At 41.3% G+C, this 19,568-nt stretch overlaps 1 protein-coding gene across 1 annotated transcript in view; it reads right to left on the reverse strand.

Moving 5' to 3' along the window:
• Positions 1 to 7,414, reverse strand: part of LOC113998857 (amine oxidase [flavin-containing] B-like) — a 54,538-nt gene extending 47,124 nt beyond the window's left edge. The window contains exon 1 of the mRNA XM_027741914.2: positions 7,283 to 7,414. Coding sequence (XP_027597715.2) covers positions 7,283 to 7,328 — 46 coding nt within the window. The 5' untranslated portion in view covers positions 7,329 to 7,414. The remainder of the gene's footprint in view (positions 1 to 7,282) is intronic.
• Between the last annotated feature and the right edge of the window lie 12,154 nt (positions 7,415 to 19,568).

The raw sequence follows: 19,568 nt of genomic DNA on the forward strand, positions 1-19,568 counted from the left end.
AACAGAAAACTGACAGAACAGAGAAGGCTGTGCAAAATACAAATGCATGGGTGGGTTACTTAAAAGAATGCTACACTTTCATGGTTTAAATACCAATGTCCTGTAGTGCACCCTCACTGACCACTGAAATCAGCAAAAAAAACCTTTAAACAATAATTATGCAACATTACAAATTATAAACCTTAGACACAAATCAGCCCATAAGGAAAAAAGACTTGTGAATTAGATAAATCATCACATCTTGACAACCGTCTTACAAGGCAGCAAGAACATTAATATCTGACACAATTTTACAAGAATGAAATAGGTTATCAGCCCAGAAGGAAAATCATGTTAAGTTCAAAAATGGCTATAGAAAAATTAAATGACTGAAACTGTAATGAGATTAATGGAATTTCCTCAAGAAACTGAAGTAAGGGTGAAGCTCTGGAGTACTCAACGCAGGAAAGACATCGACCTGTTGCAGCAGGTCCAGAGGAGGGCCACAGAAATGATCAGAGGGATGGAGCACCTCTCCCGTGAGGAAAGGCTGAGAGAATTGAGGTTGTTTAGCCTGGAGGAAAGAAGGCTCTGGGGAGACCTTATAGCACCTTCCAGTACCTAGAGGGGCTTTGTATGAAAGGTGGGGATTAAATTTTTAGTAGGGCCTGTCATGATAAGACCAGGGGTAATGGTGTTAAACTAAAAGAGGGTTGATTCAGATTACATAGAAAGGAAGAGATTTCTTTCAGTGAGGGTGGTGAAACACTGGAAAAGGTTGCTGAGAGAGGTGGTGGGTGCCCTGTGCCTGGAAACATCCAAGGTCAGTTTGGATGGGGCCCTGAGCAACCTGATCTGGTTGAAGATGTCCCTGCTCATTGCAGGAGGGTTGGACCTTTAAAGGTCTGTTACTGTGATTCATCAGGAATGATGACTGATTCTAGAAACATAACTGAGTGCTTCATGAGTACATCAAGACACATTCTCTGTAAAGCAAAACCAAGGGAAGCTCTTCAACCCACCAGGGCACTGCTCAGCAAACTTTTAGAACCAGCATAAAACTTCACTATCATATCAGTGCACTCTGTGAAATAACTGCTACAGAACTGAGACAACACAAAGGCAAGCAATTCCTGCTCTGGGAAGGGGCAGCGAGACAATATGGCTTTTTAATCTTTAAATAACAGAACTACTTAACTACAGTTGTCAGTTGTGCTACAGAGAAGGGAACCGTGCCAGTGGGAAATATGCCAAAATCACACAGATTGTTTACATACAGAATAACTTCTGCAGAAAAAAAGCTTTCTCAATTGATTAAATTAAGCATGAGACCTAATTCATTGTCATTAATTGCTGTGTAAGATATATAAATATAGAGCAAACTCTGCTCTGTATTTATCATACCACAAGGAAGTTTTCCTCTGGGACTATCAGGGCTGTGTAAGCCCACATTGCTCAGGCTGCCTGCTTAGGTGGTGCAAACATGTCAAGTTAGCTTTTTGGCACAGTTCTCCACCTTTTGACAAGATTACCTCCACTCACCACCTGACAATACCCTTGTCAGCATACTCCTAAGATCATCATAGACAGCCCAAACACTCCCAGGATGGAGCCAGAGCAATGGGCTGCTCATCACAGCCACTGGGACTACAGGCACCAGCACTGATCCAGACTCATGTCACTGAGGTGAACAAAAGGTTGTTATTTCCTGGAGACTGACACTATGCTCACTCATTACAGCAAGTGTTTCTTTAAAATTACTCCTGTACCTGATGATCCCAAGGAGTAAAATGAGCAAATCAAAATTCACAATTACACAGAAAGTGATCTTTCATCAATCTCTCGATGCTGCAAGAAAATGAAAGAAAGAAAAAAAGTAGGCAAGGAGAAAACACAGAGGATGGAGACAGAGGATGCAGGTCCACATCTGTGGTCAGGATGACCAAGTAAACTATTTTTAACTGTATCTTCATGGAAGAAGAGCACAAAATCAAAATGCTTACTATTTCCATGTCGCCACCTTTCAGCAGCCGAACTAAAAGTTTACAAAGACAGCAAGTTTGAAGTGTCTATGTTAGCAAATAGTGCAGAACATCAGAAGTGCAGAGTAAAACAGTGGTATCCTGAATACCCAGTATCCATATACCATATGCATGAAAGGGGTTTTATTTAGACTAGCTCTTGTATGGCCCTACATGGGACCAATGCCATTAAGGCTTGGAGCTCAAAAGGGGAGTTCCTACAATCTTCCTCTTTGGTCTCATGCAAAAGGGAAATGCTCCAAGCCTTCTCTCTTGATGCACATGGTACAACAGTAAATAGAGTCAACCAGGAGATGTGTTCCAGGTACACACTTGGTCTGAACTGAGACACTAATGCAGATGAACACCTACCATCACCTGCAGTGTGATTAGGTTAGACTGACAAACCTCACGTACTAAAACACCCCTGCAAGTGGTTGTCCAAGAAAACAATGCACTGAACTTTCTTACAAAGAGCTTTCAGCCTCTCCTGTTCCTAATCTTGTTTGTCAAAAAAAAAAAAAAAATGCAATTCAGCAGTACAGATAAGAAAATCCTGTGGACCTTTCAGTTTGTAACCCTAACATCTGCTGCTACACATATGCTTTGATTCTCTACCAGTTATTTCGAATATTAGCTACCCAGCAATTCTTTGCCCAAAATTTTACCATCCTAACTTACCCTTTTTGGCCCTTCCATGGTGGTTTTTCCATTTTGTTGAACAGACTGAATGAACTTTCCCTAATAACGCTCTTTCATAATGGTTAAATAAGCTAATGGAAAAGCTTTCCTTAATGATGCATCACTTTGAGCCCTGCAAGATGAGATGGCTCCTGCAGGTAGACTGGAAAGCTTCTTATCAAATCAACTTTCAGACCAATTAGGAGGTATCAGACAGTGAATTACAAGTGCTGTCCCTGCTGCCTAGGCTACCAAACTATTTCACAACATTATGCAGCTGCTTTGTGTTCTGTTTACTGTGCACTGCCAAGTTTTTCCTGTGAAATATCTAGAAGTCAAATGCAGGCTCCACCAAAGTGCCTCATAGTCCTTCACAGTAGCCATGAGAGTAGCTGAATGCAAAAGGAATAACTCCCTGATGGCAGATACAGAGAGAGGGGACCGAAAATGTGAACCAAGAGCTTCATCAAGTAAATTGACAGGGAAATGTCCTGGATTCCCTTTGCCACAGTGCATCCCAGAGAGGTCGATATCCCATGGAGAGGGTCAGAATCCTCCCACAGATATATCCATTCTGATTCATCATGCACAGCTATTCCATCCATGCCCATTACTTGTTTTGGTCTGGGGTTTTTTCTTCTCCATCTAGCATAAGACTCCCACACTAGAAATGCTCTCCAAAAGCATAGTGCCTCATTTGGCAAAGTATCTTTTCAAATGAAGAGTATTGAGACACTGTAAATTACTACCAGAGAGCAAAAAGAAACAAGTATCTACTGAAGATTATACATCTTGTCTATAGTTTTCTTACAGCGTGTCCTAGTTTTGTTTTAAATTTTTTTTAAATAGTTTTAAAAAATATTATTTTAAAAAATTTTGCCCCCTGCATTTATTTTAAAACAGATGGAACACTTTCAGATAACAGCCCCCAAAACACTTAGCCTGGTTTGGGGTGTTTTGGTTTGGTTTTTATTTTTAAAGCAACTTGAAACTGGTTCACAGATGCAGTGAGAGCTACTGTAATTATACAGAATATTAGATCATCACACAATTAAAAATCGAGGCTCAGGAAGAGTAGAGAGCACAGTGGTATCTCACTAATGCAACAATGGGTATGTAAATATTTTTAAAACCTAACATAACAAGAGAAATACTTTATCTTACCGTATGTTTTGGTTCTAAACTTACAGGAACATGACAAGATTGCTTGTGAACAGCAAAACATTAAGCATACTTCAAATAACACTCACTCTATTTAAGAGAAAGCTTCACCTTTCAGAGGAAAAAAGAGAATCAATTAACCTCATTTTGATTGTAAAATCTGTGCACCAGAGATTTAAGAGAAGCATTTTCTTAAGTAGGACTGGCATAATATGAGGATAAAATCTGCTAACTTTCTTGAAAACAAAAGAAGGAAAGAGATTCCCATGGCAAAAGCAGGGACAGGAAGGCACTTTTGAAAACGTATGGAGAAAGTCTTCAAACGAAATCTCTGAACAGATTCCAAGATTTTATTTGAAGAAAATTTCTGTCATCAGTGTCTCAATTAAGAAGATAAACAAGTTTGGTGACATAACTTCATAGTTTTCTAATACTTGTTTTGACCCTCATGCTTGAGGAGCCCTTCAAAGAAAAAGAGACAACTAAGCAAAGAAAAGAACCTATTATGATGCAAGTTCCAGCTCTATGAGGGCCTGTTATGCTTCAGATCTAAATATTCTTTAGTACAAGGCATACTACACACAGTGTGTGGATAAGCATTTTCATATATGCTTTTTTACACTGGAAAATTTTCCTTTAAAATATTTCCTTTTAAACTACACCATTCACAAAATATTTCATGGACTTCAGATGAAGTTTTACCCAAAAAACAGAATCTACTCCTTAGTAAATCCCCCTGTTCCTCAAAGGTCTTCATCACCATAAGCCCTATTGAGATTGTCTGACATCTTCAGACAAACCACAGACCATTTTTTTGACTTGAAAAAAGTGAAGAGTAATTTTGAGTAGATTTTCATTACGCAAAATTAAAATTAGTCAGTTCTTCAGTTTTATTGTTGCCTTTTATCAAACCTCCAATAAAGGACACTAAAAATGATTCAGCAAAGGAAGTGGCATCTTCGGATAAAAGATCAGTGCCTTCAGAGGAGAACAGTGACTGGCAGGGTTGTGAGGGCCTCTGCACTGCTATTCCATTATGTGGTTCTTTCACTCTTTAAATTTTAGACCCTACTGATTACATCTGGATAAAAAGATAAACAGAACTGCTGCCAAGGAGGGTCTGAGTTTGCAAAAGGACAGCTCGCACTACCCTAAAGGAACAAATAGAATACAGACAGCCAGGTGGCAGCTCTGTGACACGTTTGTTTACATCCTCTTGCTGGCACAGCACCTCTTTGTTTGCTCTGCAATTACCTGCTTTGCTGACTGCTGTAGCCACCAACTCAAGCACACCTGAATGTTACAAGAGCTTTCTGCTGTTCTACAGCTGTGCACCAACTGATGCCTTCCTCACCTAAAGACAGTAACCACGGAATCTCAGTCGGCTGCACCTCAGGCAGCTCAAAATCTGTGACTTTCTGAAGGAACACATCAAATGTTGAGTAATAACAAACCTGGTCCCCAAGGAGTCCCTCATTTCAAAAATCACACACTTCACTCTCCAGTGGACGGGAGACGAGATTTCTACAGTGGTTGTGCATGTTAACAGAAGTTTTCAAGCAGCATAAGGTGATATAAAACCACAGTTTCATCACCTGGCTGCAAGGCCAACGATTTACAGAGAAGTGTGAATCAGAGGTGAAGCAGGAGTGGTACACAGCAGCTAAAGGGAAATGACTGAAGAGGGGTACTTAGTCAAAAGTAATTTTTGTGCCTGTAAATTTTCCCAGCCTTTGTATGAAGACAGGAGAAAAGTTGCTACAGCGTGAAACCAGAGCACTTTAGAGAAGATTTGGTGTAAAAAGAAGTCAATAGAAAACGGGTTCCCTACATCCCCACTGCCACTTGCTGCTGTCTACAGGTAGCAAAGAGTGAAGCACAATTTAACATGGCATAGCATGTGCTTCTCTGTTCTGACTGCTCCTACAGAAAAACATATGTGGGCTGTGCAGACTTGCCATGAAAATATTCCCATGGCAACCATACAAAAACCAAGGGTATATTAAAAGCTGTTACACTAACTCTTTCACTCCAACTCATTCAACAGAGGGAATGTAGCACTATTGCTGTACAAAACCACGCCACTGGAAATGTTTTTGTTTACCAGGCATGAACAGATAATTACCACTAGCTAATTTCTGCAACTGAGTTTCACTATGAAACACACTGTAAGCTAAAAATTAGCCATAATGCTGTGTCCAGAATCAGCTATGCTTTATAGAAAAGCAATGGTTAATTTTTGCTAATTGTATAAACGTACTTGAAACATTCAATCACTATTCAGCAGTTTGTTATCACAGAATCATATCAGAGAATGATTTTGTCACTGCATTATGTATATCATTCAAATTGCATGCTGCATACCTTAATATAACGGTTAAACAGACATCTAGAATTATGTATAAATGAACAGTGGAAATTAAAAGCCATGTGAAAAAAAAAAATGGATTAACAGAATCACATTTTGTAACACGTCTCAAGTAATTTGTTTGTGGTTTGGCCAGAGATACTACTTAGATCTGTGGATGCAAGCACTGAGGAGATTGCCATACAAGACAGGAGCTGCATACCTCCCAATGCTAAGGAGCAAAAAAGCAAATATTTTATATGTCAAAGGCACAGAAGGAAAAAAATATCTACTGCACATACATAATTTATTTGGCACACGTATTTTGGAACAAAACACACGGGAAAGAGATTCACTGTGGGCAGGCACAGAGGTCTTCCAACCCGGATTAGGTTAAAAACAGCAAATTGCCACTCAAATGCAAGAAGGCTCCAAGGCCCATGATACTTTCTCCATCCATTTCTGCCAGGCTGCTCATGCTCTCAGACCCATACCTGCACTGAAAGGGGAACTAGAAACCGGACATTGAAACCAGAAACTAGAAACCAGAAAAAAAAAACAAAATGTAAATTCATACAATAAAATTGAATAAAAATAGTGAAAAGTAAAATTAAAAAATGCTAAAAATAAAAAGAATAAAAATAATAAAATAAAAATAAGTGATAATGAATTATTGAATAAAAATAGTAGAAATACTAAAAATAAAATTAAAATAAAATAAAAAATAGATTATAATAATAATAAAGAGAATTATAAAACAAAAATAATTATAATAAATTATAAAATAAAAATAATAATAAAATAAATTATAAAATAAAAATAAGATAAAAATAACTAAAATAATGAAAAAACAATAAAAATTAATACTAATAATTTAATAATAATAAAATACTGCCTGCCTCATAGGGCTTTCCGCCCTAATTGTGGGGACCGACCTCAGCCGGCTTTACCGAGCCGGCGGGGGGATGCGTTCGCAGCTCGGGCTTCCCGGAGGAGCCCTGCTCAACCCGCAGCATCTCCCCCGCCGCGATGCTCCGGCACAGCCCCACCGGCACCGCCGCCGCCGACGGAGCCCAGACCCCGCCGAACCCACCTGAGATGCCGCCTCCGACCACAATCACATCGTATCTCTGGGCCATGGCTCTGCCCCGGCCGCTCGGTGCCTCCCGCGGCGGCTCCGGCCGGGCTGTGCCGCTCCCCGGGCGGACCCGCCCGTCCCCGCCCCGCCGGTGGCACCTCCTCCCGGAGCGGGGCCGGGCGCTGGGAGCCGTCCCTGGATGGAGGGATGAACAGGGTTCCTGGTGCGGGGACGCTGATCACTGTGCGTGTTGCTGTTTTCTCTCCTGCCCCACGGAGGGTGTGGGGAGGGAACGTGCCCCTGGGTGAGGAGCGCAGCGCCCAAGGAGCAGCAGCCGTGGGCTCTCTGCCCCCGGCTCTCCAGAGGCCTTAGGAGTGTTGGGATCTACTTCTGCATCCTCTGCAGCCACCCTGGCTGGGGGTCCTGGGCGATGGCAGGTTGAATATAAGTCAGCAGTGCCCTGGCAGGCAGGAGGGCCAACAGTGCCCTGGGGGGCATCAGGCAAAGCATCTCCAGCCAGGCAAGGGAGGGGATTGTCCCACTCTGCTCTGCACTGGGGCAGCCTCACCTTGAGTATTGTGGCAGTTTAGGTCACTGAAGTGTGAGAAAGATATGAAGCCATTAGAGAGTCCAAAAGAGGGCAATGAGGATGGTGAAGGGCCTTGAGGGGAAGCCATATGAGGAGCAGCTGAGGTCACTTGGTCTGTTCAGCCTGGAGAGGAGGAGACTGAGGGGAGACCTCAATACAGGCTACAACTTCTTCGTGAAGGGAAGGCAGTGATCTCTTCTCTGTGGTGACCAGTGACAGGACCCCTGAAGTTGTGTCAGGAGAGGTTTAGGTTGGAATATTAGAAAAAGGTTCTTCACCCAGAGGGTCCTTCAGTGCTGGAACAGGCTCCCCAGGGAAGTGGCCACAGCACAAAGCCTGACAAAGTTCAAGAAGCACCTGGACAATGCTCTCAGTCACATGGTGTGACTCTTGGGGATGGTCCTGTGCAGGGCTAAGGGTTGGACTTGATGATCCTTGTGGGTCCCTTCCAACTCAGCATATTCTGTGATTCTGGGAAGGTATGGACTCTGAAAGACCAGTTAGTGCTTTCCTTGTGAGAGCCCTTCAAAATGAGCAGCACCTGCTGCCAACTGCAGTTTGTGCTGTGTGACAGTGGTGTGTACCAATGCTTCTCCACACTGGCCTCCAAACACAGAGTCATCTGCTGAGACCCCTAGGAGACTCACCTGCAGGGAAGAAGACTGTCTAATTCAAGCAACAGTCATCAAATTCACTGGGAGCCTTTAGGCTGGTTCCTTAAACACTAAGCAGGTTTCTACTTTACCATGAGGGTGGCTCCAGGAGAACTGGCTTTGAGGATGGTTGAATTATGCAAATATGTTTCATCCAGTGTATCTGTACAAGATCATATCCAGCAGTCATGTCAGGCATACTTGACCTTCCACACTTGGCAGGCTCAAGACAGAAGGTAACCAGCTCTGAGATTCTTCTAAGCCAAAGACATTTGTTTAGTCTCTGTCATTCTCCATTTCCTGGAGCCATTCACTGGAAAAAATAGGCCATGGGAGTCTGGACAGGGTTCTCTGTCTCTCTTCCATAATACCTCAAGTGAGAGTTTATGACGTTCAGAGAGAGACAGGGGCATCTGTGATGGAAATCACAAATATTGACTACACTGGGTACAGTCCTGCCTTTTTAGGAAAAATGGGAGGGAAGAAAATTAAAAGGTCAAGAAACAGAACAAAAATAGGTTTAAAACAACTGTCTGCAAAGCTAACAACCATTTGTGGACTCACCTTCTCTTTCAGTGTTGGGAACAGTTCTTGCTATATGCTATTCCCTGTGGCCTGCCTAGCAACTGTGTGGCACTGTTTCAGGGTGTGTATTGGACATGGTTAGCTAACTAGGAGACTTCTGTCCTGGATCTCATGCACAGTGGATCACACTTTTCTCCATGGGCACCACGTTTAATGTCCAGGGCTAAGGCTGTAACGTATTCATGATGCCCCAGGATGAAATACCCTTCATCTGACAAGTACGCTGTCTAACAAGCATTCTCTGGTCCCTTGTATTTTTCATAGAATTACAGAATGGTTCAGGTTGGAAGGGACCTTTAAAGGTCATCTAGTCCAACCTTAGTTCAATGAGCATGGACATTTTTCACTAGACCAAGTTGCTTAGAGCCACATCCAGCCTGGCCTTGAACACTTCCAGGGATGGAGCATCCACACCTTCTCTGGACAACCTGTTCCAGTGCCTTACCACCCTCATCACAGAAAATGTCTTCCATAAAAACAATTATTTTCCATATGCTTCCACAATACTTTTGGTGTTTCTGAGTGATTCTTGCTCTTACTGAAACAACAGTACACGACTGATCATTTACAGGGGGAATTCCTCATCCTAGAGGGAAGTGGTTAATGGATTGAAAGAGGTCTCACCAAACAGCCTGAAAAAACATTACTGGGAGACTGATGAGGCTAAATTAATGTAAGACACCATCTTTTAGTTTCTGCTCAGAAATAAGTAACTTGCTCTGATTAAAAGAATCTGTCTGCTTCAAGGATGGCTAAATCAAACTCCAAGACCTCTTCATCCTGAGAGATGCACAATTATCAAATGGCTGTCAGAAATAATAGTGATAGAGATATTTCAAATCCCATATGAAACACTGAGAGGTGGAGAAGGCTATTCTAAAATCAGATGTGGGTAATTTTATGGGCTATTGGCAAGGATAGATGTGGTTACATCTATGTACTTAATGCCAAGTGCCACAGATTCTCAATGTCCACAATACGTAACACTTATTCCTGGGATTCTTCTGGTCCCTATCTTCCTCTTGTGGCTCTAATAATTTATTTTTTTGTTATGTGTATGTTTGAAACAGAAGGATGTATTGCCTGCAATTGAGGGTGTGTGGTGCATGCCCTGGGGTTGCATGAAGGTCCATGGAAGTGCTGGACCATGGAGGGCTGGCACAAAGCCCTCAAAGGGCTACTCTTGAGATAAAACATCTGTGTCATTGAGTCTGGTTTTCTACCATCATGGACACATTATATAATCCTTCTAATGAATAAATTTAGCTCTGTCTAGTGCAGGCCAAACCTCTCCCAGAGCCAGGTTGGTAGTTTCTCCCTCCTCTCTCCTGCAATAAATCTGGTTCAAAGGTTCATTTTTTTTCCTCTCAGTAGCTTTTCTTCCAATATGTTTACATCATGATGCATTTAAACATATATCATATTCCCCCCTCTACCTTTCCTTTTGCAATGGTGTGAGGTTTGTCAAGCACTTTACTATCCTCACATAATGAGATATGCATTTGCTGATCCTAATAGCTGTTTTATCCACTGATCTCAATCCAAAAGTATCTATCTCCCACAGGTACAAGCAGAGTGGTGTACATAATCCTAATAAAGCCTTCTGATGGCATAAAGATGGGAGTTTTTTGTTTGGTTTGTTTTTTGTGGGTTTTGTTTGTTTGTTTGTTTGTTTTTGTTTTGTTTTGTTTTGTTTTGTTTTGGGGTTTTTTTTGTCTGGTTTGTTGTTTTGTTTGGTTTTTTTTGGTTTTTTTTTTTTTTGTCTGGAACCCTCACGTCTAATCATATTAGGATTCAGTTTCTGGTTTTTTTATGGTCCCATTACTTCTCTTATCCCATGTTGTTCTAACTAATTAAATAGATAAAGTGTCTTCTGCCTGGATTTTGATGCTTTAACCTTTAAATGCATGATGTTAAAAGCAAAACAAACTTTCTGCAAAAACACAGTAACTGAGAGCCTCTACATTTTCTTATCTCAGAACAGGACTTGTCTGAGACAAAATACATTGTTTTTATAAATTTTTTTAGGCACTTCGACACTGTGGCAATGAAATGGCATAAATAGCTCTGTTGTCTGGTAGAAAATGTGCTGGCAGCCCTGGACTAGATTTTGAAGAATTAGTGGAATGTTGATGGAGTAGGGGTTAAAGCCAAAGATCTCCACATTTACGAAGACTAAGTGGTAGAATTTAGGCACCTCATTCATGATTGTCTGGTCAGTGGCTGGTAAGAGCACAGTGAAGCATTTTAAATTGCACATCCTCTCAGCTTCTACTGAGAATAGCAGTGCATTTAATAATCCAACTTTTCATTGTTTGTTATGTGTTACAGTCGCTCCTCATCACATTCAACAGGAAAGTCTCTTCTTCAGGACAAGGCAGTTCCTGCTGCTGAAATTTCCTGCTGGCAGGTGATGTGTGTTGACATCATCACCTTTCATTAAAGCATCAGAAGGGATTCCTCTGTTACCTACAAGCTATATTAGCGCCTGCATCACTAGGGTGCATCAGCGACAGCAATATGATTGAAGCCAGGAATTTTTCCAAATTCCTGGGTCTGGATGCAAACTCCCACTGTGCCAGGTCCATGTCAGCGAGCTTTGGGTGTTCATGTTCCTCCCACCCTTTTTCACCACTGCCACTGTCCCCCACTGCACAGGGACACATCCAGGATGCACAGGCAAGGTGGGCACCGTGGCACACCACAGAGGGTCCCCAGACCTTCCTAACTGGGGTCAGAGCAGGACATGACAAGTTTCATGGTCAGAGGTTCAGGTTCAGGAGCCCAGGTAAGTCTAGACACAACCCTAGAGCACTGCTGTCACATACAGAGAAACTGTGAAGAGAAAGAAAGATAACAAAGAGATTGGTTGTGTAAAAACCAAGATTGCATCTTCCATCAGCCGTGAGCGTACCCTGAGACTTGGTGCTTTCAGGCACCTCATGAATCTGGTGCTCGAACTTCTTTACTGGTTTGTGGTGGCGAATCCTTTGCAGGTGGGGTGAATATGGCTTGTTACCTGCCTAGTCTGTGACCAGGTCGTGCTGTTCTTCTGTTTAGTACCTCTGTGTTTGCTGAATACTGATGTTACAGAAGACATGCAGGGTTAAGTACAGTTTTAAACATATGTTTTACATAGTTTCAAATTTCTTTAATGCAATTAGTGCAGAAACTGTGAAAGCACATGTCAGTGCTTTTGAAATGCTGTACAATTAAATGAGCATAAGCAGCATGCCAGGCTTTCTACTAAAGGAAAACTGCTGCAAGGCATCTCAGGAGATTGTCTAGTCTGTCCCTTCACCCTACCTTGGCATCAGCCATGACCAAAATATATCTTGATTATCAGTGAATGTTAACTGGAGAGACTGAATGTTAATAGCCAAGATTTCTAGTCCAACTTACACAGTCTGACATTAATCTAGAGCTAATAGGCACAAACTGAATATTTTATCAATCACATTGCATTCAGAGTAGGACTGATCATTAAATGTAAAACCTACAAGGTTAAGCCTATTAGTAGAAGTGATGAGTGAATGTAAACATTCACATTCTGAGCACACAGAGCCACAGCACAAGGAACACAAGGGTCTGAGTGCCATGGTACAGTCAGGCCAGCAGCTGCCTGGGGCTGGGGGCCACGATCTTGTGGGATCCCCAAGGGAGGGTGGCAGCCTGGGCCTGTCCCACCCGCAGGCTGGAGCAGCACCCAAAATTAGGTTCTAACTGATGCCACAGTCATTAAATACATGTGTGCAAGTTTCTAGAACACAGCATCATAACACCAAATTTTTGCTGCTTCTTCTTATCTGTCCATTTAGACTGGTCAAATGGGTATAGAGGCAGCCTCCCATTTAGTGGAAGGAGGCCATGTAGGCTCTGACACAAGGAAGAGTCACAATCACAGGTCCCCTCAGTAGAGCTCGCAGAGAACCTATTCATCAAGACTGCTTATGTAATGAAACCCTAAGAAGGAGTGGAAGAAAATTGATGTGATGTCTCAAATCATTCCAGCTAGTCCCACTTCACAGTCTCTAGCTTCCTTTCCTTCTATTTGTCCTAATCAACACAGTTTTATAGATCTGTGACTGATGTAACCACCATTCCGATGCAAGGTTTAATAACAATCATGGTAATCATGCAAATATATTCATACTTACTAAGATAACCAACAAAGAAAAAACCAGAAAACCCCCTTAAACTAGCATAAATTAATTTCCCAATGTCAAGTTCATCCTTGCACGATGCTAATCTCTTCCTGACAATTAGCTACAGTTCAGGCTGATTCGATTTCTTATTGCTTCTCTTTTTTGCAAAATTTTTCTCCAAAAGAAATCCACCTTCAAGTTTGCAGTGGTGTTCACTATTGTACATTAACATATTGTTAACATAACACATATTTATATGTGTTATATAATACAATGTAATACACATAAGTACGTAACACATTGTTACATGCATATCTGCAGAGGTGCCTGGTGCTGCCACTTGTCTTCATTCACAGGCAATGCCAGTTCCTACCATGCAGAAGTCCTGGTGGACTGGTCCACAGATCATACAGGGAAGGATAATGACAGAATGGAAAACAATGTTTTATGCAGATGTAAAGGAGTTAGAAAAATTAAAGTATCTTACAAGGTAACAGACATGGAAAAGAAAAAAATAAATTGCAGCAGCAGCTAAATTAAACTCCATGTGTGCAGCATGGTAAGGTGGAACACTGGTAGGAAAACTAGTCTGAATGAGGTGCTCCCAAACCTTCCTGTTCACCTACGGCCCAAATGCCACATAAGAGACTACCAGATCCTGGTGGAATGGCAGAGAGAGTCCAAATTGCTATATTCCTACTTCAGGCAGAGAGAGACTTAAGTTAAGGACAGACTAAATCAAAGGGTATTACTCCAAAATAATCAGTGTTTTGTAAGCAGTGACCAGAAAACATGTTCTGAACTGAAAACCAATGATTTTTGCTATGTAATGCCTGTCTATTTTCCGACCCTTGTTTAAAGTCTGTTTGAGCTCAGGTGTTTGTGTTTGCTTTTTTCTTGAACCAGATGAGCAAAGGCTAAAGATATAAAGCAAATGACAGCAGCGAAATTCCTTCTCCTACCTCTAAACAGATAGTGTCCTGTGTAACATGCATTGGCTTACCTCAGAACATATGAGGAAATAAAACACTTTTGCCCTTTTGACAAAAAAGTCTGCCATGTCCTTCATCAATAACCTTATCTGAAGAGTTCCTGAAGAGACAAGTTATGTGTCTCACTTACGCTAAATGTTTTCTTGTGAATAATGGCTGGTGACCTTTTATTTTTTCTTGATCATGATGGTCCTGCTGCTTTGCATCTATTGAAGTCACAGCACACTCTTTCCATCTGTCACTTGAAAAATACCTCTCTTGCAGTCTGGCCACTGCCAGCCTTCATTATTAATTCACTGCTGACTTATTTCACCTGTACTGGAGTCAAAAGCAGTTCCTAGGTTTGCATTTCTTTGGTTCCTCACTCTCTATGTCTTCCCCCATCCCATTTCCTCTAATGTCTCATTCCCTAATTAACTGTGGTGAAAATAAACCAGCATCAGCAGCAAAGCTCGTTCTGCAGGAAAAAGCATACAGGAAGACACTCCAGAAGGTCTTACAGTGCAAACCTAGGAAAGAACTGAAATAGTGAACAGCAGGACAAAAGTTATGTGTTGATATGGAGGTTATTATGCATGTATTAGGTATTACTGTGTGTGTACATGGCAATGCTGCTGTGACTACTGGGGGATGTTGTTTACATTTCCACACACACTTCCATAGTCCAAGGTGGCCCTGTGTAAATCGAAGGGGCTTCACTGAAGAGCCCTGAAAATAATTAATAGATTGAGAAATATGCTTGCTAGGGAAATATCTAAATTTAATGAGGGAAAGGTGAAGAGGTTATTGTTTATACAGGTGGGATTAATTTCATCTCGTGTTGACCGGTCTACGAGCTCCCTTCTCTGGGTCATTGAAGAGATAAGTAATTCTAGAGACTGATTTATACTGTACTAGAATAGTTTATCAGAGCAGTAGGACAAGTTTTCTCCTGAGGTGCCTGGATCTCTTCAAGGACACTTAACTAATTGACTTAGACTAGGTAAACTTTCAGATGCTTAGAACTAGTGAACTAAATCCCACTCCAGGTATGTGCTTAGGGAGCAAACAGCTCCTCACACAGTTCTTCAGCGAAGGTGACAGAAGTGCTAACTAATACTTCTAAATGAGAAGAAAAGAAAAAAATCAACATCAACCTTCCCTGGAAACTTGTCAGTCTATTTATTCTGTACAGACCACAGGATCTTGTCTTCATTGCTGAGAAGCAACAGGAGGTTGTGAGTTCAAGATGACTTGGCTCCTTGCTCTTTCACAAAGGCTGAGACTAACTCTGCAACAGCCTATGTTGTCCTGCTCATCCTCTGTGCCTTTTTTCAGAGCTCCTCAATGCCCTGAAACAAAGCTGAGGTAGCTTCCTGAATGGGCACAGAGAACCCCTTTACATGGGAAGGCCTTGCTTGTTTTGACATCATAGCACAGACTTTAGGCACCCACAGACACAAACAGACTTAGCTGTATGCTGGACCAGAATCAAGGTTTTATCTTGCAATTGCCCTTTGCATTCTGTTTTCTAAACATTCAAAATCCCAGCATTGCCAAGTGCTGAGTTTAATCCAAATCCTTCTGTGCTAAATCTTCTGAGGTCAGGACTTGATCCTATTCTCTGAGGCTTAGGTTAGATTTTCCATACTAATTTTTTTTATTCATTTTTTTAAATTATTTTTACTTTCTATGTTATATACAGTTTTTATTCTTTTCAGGCCTAAACTTTCTTCAGAATCTTTTATTACTCTATAAATTCCCAAGTCCAGCTCCTCATCAACCTTTTCTTTTATGCTTCCTTTAACTCATTTCCATAATAAACAAACCTCCTTTAGACAATTAAAAAGATGCATATGCACCCACTGGCTTGATGTACAATAGTTTAAAATCCATAGAATCTGGACCTGACAGTAAGAAGGGCTTTTTGTATTCATGCCATTTTTTTCCTCTTTAAGTATTTAGGTCTATCTTTGCTTATTGTCTTCCACTTTATAGGTGGCTCCTTTTGAAGCACTTGATTATTTTAGTACACCTAACTTGCAAATATGTTTTGGTTATATTAGCCCTTCTCTACAGGGCAGCTAGAATCAGACATAAGTCTCTTTGTTTTCTGCAAAATGAGGCTGCTGTATTCACTTTATGTTTTACAGATCTCCCATGGAAGCCAATCTCCTATTTTCAATGAAATAAAAATATTTTGAGTTTAGATATGTCAGAATTTTAACTACTGTCACATATAAACACTGAACAATAGCTTTCAGATAAAATGTTATTCAATTATGAAATTGAATACATTTCTCTTACATTTCTCATGATCAGTATTTTGGTTTCATGAAGTAGCCAGCATGTAGTTAATGTTACTGTGGCTTGTATTTTACAAATAGTAGATTTTAGAGGTTAAAATCTACTATAGAGATTTTAAAGTGCTGTTACTTTACGGAGATGACCAAGCAGCCAGACAACACCATTGTTTCTACCTCATTCCTCAGCTCAAGGAGATCTAGTTTCTTTGTTGCTGGTGACTGCATTGAATGGAATTGTCAGGGCTGAGGGCAAATTTGACTACCTTACCTGAAGACCTCACCTGGTCCTGGCTCTGACTTCATGAATGGGATCCTTAAATCAGAATATCGTCTAGAATCTAGAATATCAACCATCTAGGTTGCAGTGTGAAAACAGAAGCTTGTCACGTTCAAATACTTGACCCTACTGTTTGCATCCCTGGGAGAAGGACTGCAGTGATCCTTCATCTTCTGGCAATTTTCATTTCATAGCAGATGGCAGAAAAAAAATCAAGGTGAGCCTTCTGCATTATCCCTGTTGGGATTAAGACCTTGGTCCTGAGCCATTGTGTGCATTTGACTGATTCCTTTCTGTGTGCAACTGCCATTGCTTTCTCTTGTGCCTGTCTGGGGAATGGTTGATATCTGATGGTGATGGGTCAGATGTTTGTAACTCATTGTGTGCAGGTGCTTGGTGATAGAGTATTCTGTAAGGCTATTTACATCCACTTTCCTTGTTCAGACATCCTTTTATTTTAAAACATAGAATCATAGAATATCATGAGCTGGAAGGGACCCACAAGGATCATCAAAGTCCAGCTCCTTGCCCTGCAAAGGACAGCCCCAAGAATCCCACCATGTGCCTGAGAGTATTGTCTGCTGTGTTAAAACTCCCTAGGATGAGAACAGGCACTGATTTGAGTCTGTACTCATTCTGAAGTCTTGCCTGTTTCCCTAACATCCTTTTGGTCTTTCTTGTTTTGCATTATTTTCTTCTGCTTCCCCATTGCTGGCATTCTCTGCTGTTGCTGAGTGAGCCTGAGCTTCCTCAGCCTTTATTTCCGTTCCCTGCATGTATCTGCAATATAAACATAATGGCCCATGAAATGCTGTTGTGTCTTTCCAGGAAGAGTAGCACTCTTTACTGTACTTACTCCTTACTTGTTTATATTGTGCATGTGGCTAGTTCACCTTGGGGTGGCTCATCTGCTATGTCTCTTCACTGGTTTGGAGATCAGTCATGAAATAAATTTCATTCTTTGGACATTTTCAGTATTGTGGGCTGTGGAGGGATTCATAGTGGTATCAGGGACAGTTTCCTGAAAGCCTGTGTTACAGTTTCTACTGCTATTCTAAAACAACTGTGTTTGAAAAAATTGGTGTGCTTTTCTTGAATGATTTTAAAGGAAAAGCACAGTAACGTGTGCAAGCAGTTAGACATTGTCTAATTCACACAGGTTTCTGGAACTGGTACCTGTCCAAAGATACCTGGACAAAGGTACAAGCAATATCTCGCCTGGTAGTTCTTCTGGCAACTAAATGTGACTTTTAAGTTATGTCAGTCAAGTGAAGCACTTAAGGCAATTCTGTCATTCAGGTCTTATGAATTCACAGTCATAAATGCCTTAGCACTGATGTAAGATTTTAATAAACCAAGTATATTTTCATAGTTTCATACTTGGAGAATATGTATAGGCACAAAGAGCTGGCCTTTTGAATATTGGTTAGTGATTTCAAATACCCCGAGTTCATTAGGAAAGTCAGCATTTCAACTGGGATTGACTGACCAATGAAAATAGTAGAGATAAGCAAAGTAAGCACACTATGATTAATTAGCAAATATATGTGGTATTTCGTATTTCTGCAAAAAAATCCTGACATTTTCGTAGGAGACTCTGGGACTGTACATTATATAACCATGAGGTTTGCTTAATGAAGGAATGTATTCAGAAATTAGATTATTTGATGCACCTGTATCTTTTAAATTGACACTCAGTAGACATATTCCCATGAATGCTGACTTTTACTGCATTATAAAATATTATTCCCTTTAGAAACAGGCATAGTTTTCCCTCTGAAAAAGGTGTTGCACAGCATGGATAAGCCATCCATTGCACAGCTGCTGGGGGCTGGGCTCTGTAGATTTGGTCCCATAGTGAGTGGTGAGAGATCTTGCAGAAGGTAGGCAGTAGCCACTGAATTAAATACTTGGGAGTCAAACTCTTTAATCGAGTCAAACTCTTTAATCCCTCTGTTCTGTTCTTGAGCTGCCTCCTGGGAAAAGCCAGCACCATTTTTGCATCCCTGAGAGATCACTATGCATAAAATTGTCATTTAGGTTCAGTGTTACTGCAAACTGTGTTGCAGAGCTGGGTTGGCCAGTAGTGCCTGTGTTTGCTTAGGTTGATGGAAAGGTCAGAGATAAACTTGCAGGTTTCACGTGGGCTCCACGTTGATGGAGAGCCAGAGAGGCCTCCTGGAGACAGGATGGCAGCTGCATTCACACTGTTCCAGGCAGTGCTGATACTGAAACATTGCTATTTGCTCTTGGACTGTTATCTGAGGTTTCAAAACACTTTTTTTCCTGCCTTTTGTCCATCCCCTTTTCTACATAGATTCACAGCTATAAAGCCTCTTATGGTCTTGACACTGTCCTTCAGATCGGTGGCATATCTGTCTAGAATCAGGTCACTCTTGGAAAGAAAAAGTGGGAGGAAAAGGGTAAAAACGGATGCATAGAGGCATGTTCAAGACTCTAGGTTGAATCTTCCTCAGCTCTGCTGGCATCTGCAGCAGGCACTGAGAGCTCATGCTCACAGCTGCAAGCTAAAGCTACATTTCCTCTCGCCAAAGAACAGTCAGAACAAACAGGCTGCCTTAGCCTACACTTAAACATGCCAAATGTTCCCAGGCCTTTGCAGGCTGCCCTGTTATGTGAAGCAAATTCACGGTATATTTACTCTTTGAAATGTTGCAGCTCTGCTGTCTTTTTAGCTCAGTTTTGGTGTGAGCTCACAAGTGACTCTCATTTTCTGCTTCCTGATCGGAAACTCACTATTTTTCTGCAGCAGCC

This window comes from Pipra filicauda, unplaced genomic scaffold (assembly GCF_003945595.2).
Source record: "Pipra filicauda isolate LSUMZ 115617 unplaced genomic scaffold, ASM394559v2 scaffold18_size4552066_pilon, whole genome shotgun sequence".
In the NCBI taxonomy this organism is placed as follows: domain Eukaryota; kingdom Metazoa; phylum Chordata; class Aves; order Passeriformes; family Pipridae; genus Pipra; species Pipra filicauda.